Source organism: Sesamum indicum, linkage group LG8, assembly GCF_000512975.1.
Source record: "Sesamum indicum cultivar Zhongzhi No. 13 linkage group LG8, S_indicum_v1.0, whole genome shotgun sequence".
In the NCBI taxonomy this organism is placed as follows: Eukaryota; Viridiplantae; Streptophyta; class Magnoliopsida; order Lamiales; family Pedaliaceae; genus Sesamum; species Sesamum indicum.
Window position 1 is genome coordinate 17,141,809 of NC_026152.1, and position 9,214 is coordinate 17,151,022.

A 9,214-nucleotide genomic window follows, 5' to 3' on the forward strand; every position below is an offset into this window, starting at 1 on the left:
AATTCTATAAATTTGGAGTAATGAACAAATTTAATTATAAACAAAAACGAACGTTGTGGATACTATATGCAATTTTTCAAAAACAAAAAAATCTATGTAAAACTATGCTAAAATTTCGAAAAGACCAGTATAATTATTTCATAATACATCCTAATGGAAGGAGCACGTCCCATGCATTTACAGAATTTAAAATTTTTAATAATTAAATAAATCTTTAAATATGTATCTACCAAGCTATTTACAGAACAAAGTAATTAAAGAGGCGAATATTTTAAATTAAATAATATATATTGACAACTAAGATTAATTATTTTAAAATTACACACCTTATCTTAAAAAAATAAAATGTGCTCCAATAATAACAATTAGGGTGATTAAATATATAAAAACTTTCAATAGTCCCCATGTGAAGATACTTATGGAGTTTTGCTCCATGCTTAAATTGAGTGCGATATTGAAGAACTCATTAGAAAATGATTTATCATTCTGGAGAAACACAGGTCTCCAGATTATGAGTTATTTACTTAGTCAATTTGAAGGAACAACTTAAATCAACTAAACCCAATTCAAATCAATAACTTATTATTTCAATATTGACACTTCACTTTACAATCACACCATAAGATCACAGACATGCACATATGACAACAAACACCATGCCATGACATGACATACACGTCAATTGAAAAAATTTGCTTCATAACACCATCAAAAGAATATACAACATTCTCAAATGTCAGATTTGGCAGTAATAAGATCATCATACCATTCAAGTAATTAGCATGAAATCTTACCCCATGTCCATGTCCGCCCTTGCTAGGGACCAACATTTACTAGTGCAGTGAAGAAAACCTAATACCATAAAAAGATCACAAACACTAATAGCAATGGCAAGAAAGCAGACACCCAATTTATTAAGCATAGCAGCAGAGAACAAATTTTCGTAAGGAGCAGCATTTGGATCATCAGTAAAGCTGTAAAATTGACATAACAACAGAATTTTAAAAGATACAGATCAAGAGTGCCACCAAAAAAATCAGGTGGATAACAAGCAAACAACTATCTCAAAACCAAAACCAAAACCAAAATTAGCAAATCATTATTAAAAAGCTAAAAATCCTTTACAAACAGTTTTGAGTTCACCACAAAAATGCTTGACACCGCATCCTCTCAGCAGCATTAGGATCCCTGACCTTGTGCAGAAGGGATCATAGGCCAGCCGAGAAGTCTAGGTGACCCAGGTGGAGTTGAATGCTGACTAGGATTGAAGAGGCTCAGTTCCACAAATGCTGCTCCAGAGGCTTCATCCTTTTCCATTGTCCGGAAAGAAATCGATCCACGTTTTCCTGAAGATGTTGAGTTTCTCCCAGGACTACTTACCATACTTCCTCCAGGAGGACTCTGATTAGCAATTAATGAAATGGTGTCGTTGCATTCGTTACCGGCCCCTCTCCTAGCCTCAATATCTCCTTGCAGACTCCTCAAAGATAAAGAATCTGCAACGGGAAGGTATACAAGCAAGCAGATACCCACCCCGGCACAACATAAAAGGGAAAGAAAAGCCAAGAATGCTATGGCGTCAAACACAAGTCTTTCTGGATCACTTAGGACGGACAAACCAAGCAGAACAACTCTTAATGGGAAAAAACTAGAAATAGAAACAATTAATGTGTACACTCTCTTTTGCAGACCCTTATTGATGACCGAATGAAGAATTCGTCTACCAAGCCAGAACAAGTAGGCAGTTAGCACGGTAGCAAAAAGACCAAGAAAGAGGGTACTCAATAGAGGGTAAGTGCAGAGGGCAATACCACCATTGGACTTGGGCGAAGAAGCTGCTTTGATGAAATAAGAAGGTAGTTTGGGATTGTGCTCCTTCTTATACTCTGGTCCAACTAAAATAACTACAAGCTGAAGAATGAACATCGGAAAGCAATAAAGAAGAACAAAACCGGCTGTTTTCATGTTCCACTTCCGACCTAATGTTCCAGACCTCTGTAGAGATGCACGGAGAAGAAAAATGAGAGTAAGAAAAAGGCATGGCTCTGCAAAACCCAGGTTCGAAACAATGTAGCATTTGCAAACATTTTGCTGCCATTGCAAAGTCAGGGCATCCAAGACTCTCCCTTTGCGTCTCAACAGATTCAAACGAATAATTTCACCAAAACCCCACCAGACTGCAAAAAAGATGTATGTAATTCTGATAATCCAAGGACCACTGAAGTAATTAAGCTGAATCAGACCTTGCCCACGAATCCAACTGCGGAAGTAAAATGAATATACAATGCAAAATAAACCCAGAAGGACCAGTACAACAACAAGAAAAATCGTCACCACACCAAGTGCATCAGCAACAAATCTCGTCAGGGGCATTACCCAAAGCACAGATTCCACGCATGCTCTCCGCCAGCATGGACACAAAAAAATTCTCTATTGACTGCAGAATACCGCAGAAACTGCAAGCAGGCTGATGCTACTTGAAAGCAATTATTGAAGATTACTATCAGCTCCACAAATATCATATACGGCTGCTTCCGATTAGATGCTCCTTTGAACGAATAACAGGAAATGGCAACAAAAGTTGCTTAATAACTTCCAACCTCAAATAGTTCCTCTTTACCAACACAGGTGAACACTAGAACTTATTAGAAGTAACCTTTCAGGATTGAGCATCCAACCTAACAACCTACAAAATTAACAAGGTATACAAAATCATTCATTGATCCAGATTGATGAAATGGATTGGCTAATCAACTTCAAGAAGAATAAGTCAACGTAGGAAAAGATGTAACCATTCACCAACAGTTAAAAGTTAGTATTACACTTATATAGGATGCTACATACATATATGTGTTCTGATCATAAACCTCTGTGCTTGCCAGAGAAACAGCCAAATGTGCCCTCGCTAAAATAGTAGTCAAATTTAAAGTAGCTCGTTCATGAAAGGAACAATTTGTTTAATGAAGAACTTGTAGATATAGAGTAACAGAGAAAGAATCTCCTTCAATAGAAGTCAACAAAAATGACAAATAGACAATATTTCTTTCACTAAACCATATGCAAAGAAAATCTGAAAAATAAGGAAAAGCAAAGAAGATCATGACGATCAGTTATGGTCAATACAGAAAATCGCTAAATGAGCCAGTAGATTGAGCTGGTGAGATCTCGAAGAATCAAACTAAAAGCAAGCTGAACATGCCAACACGTAGGACGCAAATAATATCTGAAAGCATTAAACAATCAAATTCATTACAAGTGACATCACCGATAATCTTTAATAAGATTCTATTCAGCAGGTCCACATATACTCCACGTGGCAGAGTTACATTGTAGCACAGTAACAACTCTTATTAACTTTTCGATACAGTTACCATTTTTAATTTTGAAATCCTCCGATGTGTCCGCCAAACCGTTTCATATATAAAGCAATTGCAAGCAATTGGCAAGAGGAGTCGCAACTTATGAATCTAGATTCAAATAATCCCAATTACCTTCTGTGACATAAGTATTTTATGGAAACTGGTACTCAGGAACACAAAAACAGAAGAGAAGACAGCACATGCTCCACGTCTAAGGCACGATGACGTACGACCAGCCTAAAACCTCCCAATAGGGTTTCAAATTCCTAGTATCTTCAATAATACCTCTAGGAAAAGTCAAATGAAGAACTACTAAAGTCAATTAATCTCAAACAGCACACAAGAATCTTATCAACTTCCTAATATCTCCGTTAATATCTTTCGAAATTTCCAAATGAGCAACTGTACAAGTCCCCGTAACCTTCACAAATGCATCAACTCACCTAAACCAAAAAACCTTAAAAATGCAAGTAGGTAACTCAATTGGTTCCCAAAACTTGCTTAAATCAACTTTCTTTACATTTATTCCTTAGACGGCGCAAACATCAATCCCACCAAATTTTCCACAATCAAACACACACCACCCGCAAAAATTCAAAATTAAACTTAGCCTATCTAGCCCAAAGATTCCAACCTCATTTATTTATTTATTTATTCAAAAAAAACACAGTGATCAAACAGCATAACCAAAAATTATGTATCAAATAAGCAATCTAGACTCTTTCCTTAACAATAACTTTACGAAACACCACCCAAAACTCGCAAGCTGCAACATGCACGACAGTTTTCCCAAAAACAACCGAGCAAAATAACAATGAAAAACATATCGCAGGCACAAGCAGCAGAGAAAACCAAACGAAAAACTCGTTAAAATCCGCACATTCTTACAAAACCGCAAAACCGACGCCTAAACTAATAATAAACACATAAAAACTCCAAAACAATATAAAAATAAAAATAAAAATAAGCCGAACAGAGAGCTTACAACTTGCGAATCAACGATCCAGCGAGCTACGACGACGAATCCTCAATTCCTCAAGAAATGCCAAAAAACCCTAGCGAGAGAGAGAAAACAGAATTCAAGCCAAAAAGAGAAATTCTTTCTATAGAGAGAGAGAGAGGGGAAAAGCAATGTAAGGTAGAGGGGAGTAGTCTTCCAAGAGAGAGAGAGAGAGAGAGTGGGACTTTGTTGCTGACAGCCTGTCGCCAGCCAATAAATCCAAAAATCAGGAGAAAAATAAAATATATTTAAGGCGGTATATATAATTTCCGCGCTGAACTAATTATTATTAATAATTTTTGTTTTGGGTATGTTGGGTAATTAAGTTGGAAAATTGAGGGAATTTTGGGTATTCAGACAGACAGGCTGTACGCAGCTGGCATGTGATGTGCACGAAGCTGGAAGTGAGGTGAGCCTGTGAGGGTGAGGAGAGGTGAGCCCTTGTCCCTAGCCTATCTGGCATTTCACTCGTGCCGCCCTTCCCGGTGAATGTTCTGCCCCCTGCCCCTGCCCCTGCCCGTCTGCTGTTGGGATCCCCTGCTGTCGTTACTTTTCGATCATCAACTGCACCCGCACCCGCACAAAATAGGACATAAAATGTACATACTATGAGGGTTTCATTTACAAAATATGACAGTTCCGTCAGTAATTTATCATACTCTATATCATTATCAAGCATCATGAATATAATAATACAACTCACTCAATCAATGATATTGCACGTTTCATCTAATTGGATAAATATCGATAAAAATATATTAATTTATTATATTTTACATTTTATACAATTCGACCTTATCGATCATTTATTCGAAAAACGGTTCTAACTAATTTAAAGGGGGTTTAGATACTCCGACTGTGGATCTGTTGACCCTACTTGAATTGGTCATAATGGACTACTTGGTCTACCGTTTTGTAGGAAAGTTGCCAAAAGAGAATCAAAATTTATACGGGCCGAGTCCGGACATGCTCATGCTTTGGTCAACCCATTTATATAAACCTCGCAAGAAAAATTGGGTAATTAACTTATTCTCAGGATTAATATAACTATATATTGCTCACATTTTCAATTTTCAAAATTATTGACAAAAACTTTCGACGACACTCTTTTTTGTGGTTTATTTAGGAATATATAATAACATTATCCGAACTTCTAATTAATATTTCTGAATTACTTATTAATTTGTCAAAATTGAAGGGCTATTTTGTAATGAATTCAAGAATTATAATATCGTGAAATGGATTATCAGTAGCGCTTAGATCATTTTTTCCCATTCAGGAGGACTTTAATAAGTGTATTCGAGCATCTTTAGTATAAATGGTATGTCAGGTGCACAATTTTAAATAAATTTATCTGGGCGATGATTTGCAATAAAAAAGTTACAATTTTTTTTAAAAAAAAAACTATTAAATATTGAAAACTTCATTTAAAAAAAATTAATCAGATGGTTGACCAAAGTCAAGAAGGTATTTATTTGAAAATAGAAGTGGTCCATTTACTGAAGTTGAAAGTAAAAGGACCACTCCTCCAACACAAAAAGCAAATACAATAAGATGGCAATACATCATTTTCAGAGAAGAACATGACACTAACATCTCTAAATATTATTTCAATTTCATTATTTATACTAAAATTCTTTTATCATTTTTTCTGCTTTTAACCCCTTTTAGAATATTCACAAACTTCCATTTTTGTTTTATGTAATCCTTCAATTTTGTGTTTTTTTAGCTATGTATGTTTTTATGTGAGCCCACTTATTGTTTCTGTTGTCGTCACACCACATTTTCATATGATTTTTAATAAGGGATAGTTACATTTTCTTTTTTTAGGTTTGGTGTAATTACACGTAAACTCCCTGTTGTTTGAAAAATTTCATCTAACACCCCTAATATTTGCTTTGTCTAACAAATAAGTTCCTCCGTTAGTCACACCGAATTTGCTAATATTAACACAAATGTTGAATGAAAGTTGATATATATCCTTCATTGACTTAAAACCGACTTATTATAGGTTAAACAATTATTTTAAGACGAAACTACTCTTATAATGGTGAAAATATACCTCCTCACATGCATTCACATGTAAAGATGTATGAAGGTAATTTGGTCATAAAAAGATTTGTTTGATATGCTATTTTTCATTAATATCAGCAAATTCGATAAATATTGACTAATGTGTAATTTATTTATTAGATAGAAGCAAATCTCATGAATATTATATGTAATTTTCCAAATCATAAAAAATTTAAATGTAGTTATGCCAAATTTCAAGAAACAAAAGTATAATTATCCCTTTTTATTAAATTATTTTCGGATCGTATTTACTTAATGGGACAAGGCTTGATATCCCCTGAGCATTAGGCCTTGTCCCATGTTTACTTACAAAGGAATTCGGTATGTGAATCAGTGACAAATATGGATAATAGAGGGATTGCTATTCCACCAGGCTCGGATAACTATTTTTTGTAATAATAGAAACTGTACATCAATACTCAATAACAGTTTAGTTATAATGGACAATGAAATAATAAATTATATATATATATAATATGATAAATATTCATATATTTTATTGGATTAAACTCATAAAATCGTATTTATCTTATGACATCAGCCTTAACTATCGGTGTAAAGCATCATTGGTTACAATTTGATTCCTTGCTATCAAACTTTTGAAAGTACAAGTCTAAAGCAATCATTTGCCAACTCCAAATTAGGAGGGTGTTTAGCTAAGTTTATATTTCAACTATTTAAAAAGATTAGGTTTTATTTAAAAAAAAAATTCTTGAAATATTAAGATAAATAAGACGTTGAAACTTATAAATTATTAAGTACAATAAATTTATTATATTGTAATAAAAGAATCATATTATATATGAATCTTGTCTGGGAAAAAAGTTGTGAGGGAGTGTCAATCAAATATTAAAGTGTTTAAAATATCTTATAAGAAGAATTTTTGGGGGTTGCTGAGCTTAAAAGCATTTGAAAAAACTGTTTTTTTTTTTTAAAAAAAATATAATCAAACACTTTGTAATTGATGTTATTCAGCAAGTACTTAAATTTGACTAAAAAATTCAGAGAAAAGATTCAAAATCCAAAAGAATGGCAGTTATGATGGAGAGAATCATATCTGGGAGTAAATATATGAAAAATGCTATATATAGTTTAGTGTCATCCACTTTTCATTCGGGGTGTGGTATTTGATAAGTATTAAACTATTTTAAGTAAATTGAGTGTATGTATCAATTTTCCATTTCCCTCCAAGTCAATGTGATATTATTCATTGAAATTTTTCTGTTGTGTTCTTGTCCAGTATTCAGTTGGACCAAATATCAAATTGGTCATTTGCGTTCGGCAGGTACTCCTCCATATCCGGGAACTATCTCTCTCTCTGTCTGCTAATTTGTCCATGCGATGTATATCGTTGTTTTAAATAGGTAATTCAGCTGCAGCCACCCGAATTATTGCTTTAAGTTGATTGAGTTTTCATATTTGTTTGTGTTGTTTCTGTCTGTCCATGAAAAAGTAGAAGCTATTTTTATTCCTTTCTTGTTTATTTGAGTTTGTGGAATTGTTTAATTCTTCTGGCAATGTGGGTTGGTTTCTGTTGAAAAACACTGAAGTTTGGGATCTGGGTTGTGTTCTGATAAAGAATCCGTCCAGGTTCTGAAATTCAGTTAGAGTTCTTTGCTATTCTGTGAAGTGGGCTTCTTTGAAATTTGTTGGAGGCACATTGTTGATTGTTTAGGTATGGTATTTCAGTGTTTCAAGGAGATTCTGATTGTATTAGAAGGGTATCTCTAGAGATTGATTTGATTTGGGGGTAAGTTTTGTATGCGGTTTGAGTTGTAGAACTGGAGAGTAGGCGCGTGAATTACAATAAAGTAGTCCAATGTGTTGGAATTTTTCCCAGTTTTGGAAATGATGCTAAGATAAGAGATATATACTGCTGGTGTTGGGAAGCTACGAGGCAGGTTTTTATTTTAGAAGAATAAGGGTCTGAATTTTTTGTTTAGTATGGGCTGCATTTGCTCTAAAGACTGGAAAGATGAGCAAAAAGCCAAGAAATTCAGACGTCCCAGAAAATCTTCCAAAAGACTAGTAGCTTCCTCACAGAAGGAGGAACTTGTGGTGCAGGTCGGCAAAGAAGCCAATGAAGCAACTACGTTGCCTGTATCAACCGAGCATGCTGCTAAAAGTGCAGGCTCGACCCCAGCTTCCTGGGAGGAAGGGGATAAGCAGCTCACTGTTTTCGACAAACCAGCAGCTGGGGAATTGAAAAGGTGGGCAACAATGGACACAGCACTGCCAGGAGGGAAATGTCAGATGTCTAGGGAATTATGTGCTGGAAAAGGGACAAGTGGAGCACATAATCCCGTGTGGCCAGTATGGCTGACTGCTGTGGCCGGGGAAGCTATCAAAGGATTGACACCTCGAAAGTTGGAATCATTCGAGAGATTGGAAAAAGTATGGGAGATTGCCCTTTCTTGGAATATATATGTTTCTTTTAATTTGATATTATTTTTATGGCTATTTGTTTATTGGTTCCATTGCTTCAATTTTGACTTAGTCATACGTCACACTTTTAACATCCCTCTTTGTATGTATGTTCCTTTGTTGTATAGCTAATGCACATTGTTGTTTATTTGTCAGAAAGATAAGGGTTGCTGACCTGCCTTTTTGGTGAGAATTATACTTTAGTATGCACATGTGCTTTCTCAAATTTGAGCTAATTAAGCATATTTCTGAAACATGGGATCCTTGTTTCGTGGTAAAGAATACATTTAGCTAAAAATTTTCGTTAGTGTCTTATAGTATTTAACAATCACTATGCAAACATGTATAAATTTCATTG

At 34.8% G+C, this 9,214-nt stretch overlaps 2 protein-coding genes across 3 annotated transcripts in view; one reads left to right on the top strand and one right to left on the bottom strand.

Annotated features, from left to right (window-relative positions):
• On the bottom strand, positions 939 to 4,517 carry LOC105169073. Its single transcript, XM_011089348.2, has 2 exons — positions 4,345 to 4,517; positions 939 to 2,686 (listed from the first exon to the last, which is right to left on the bottom strand). Exon 2 carries the CDS (start codon positions 2,371 to 2,373, stop codon positions 1,180 to 1,182), a length of 1,194 nt encoding a protein of 397 aa, XP_011087650.1. The 5' UTR covers positions 2,374 to 2,686; positions 4,345 to 4,517; the 3' UTR covers positions 939 to 1,179.
• LOC105169074 (probable serine/threonine-protein kinase At1g09600) overlaps positions 7,445 to 9,214 on the top strand; it is a 10,372-nt gene continuing 8,602 nt past the window's right edge. The window contains exons 1-3 of one of the 2 annotated variants that reach the window (XM_011089349.2): positions 7,445 to 7,594; positions 7,673 to 7,796; positions 8,376 to 8,826. In XM_011089349.2, the coding sequence (XP_011087651.1) occupies positions 7,774 to 7,796; positions 8,376 to 8,826 (474 nt within the window). In that variant the 5' untranslated portion in view covers positions 7,445 to 7,594; positions 7,673 to 7,773. Of the gene's footprint in view, positions 7,797 to 8,375; positions 8,827 to 9,214 lie in introns of both variants that reach the window. The other variant, XM_011089350.2, reaches the window with a different exon arrangement.

Coding starts and splice junctions, on each gene's coding strand:
- LOC105169073 (XM_011089348.2), bottom strand. CDS start 2,373: ATGCCCCTGACGAGATTTGTTGCTGATGCACTTGGTGTGGTGACGATT.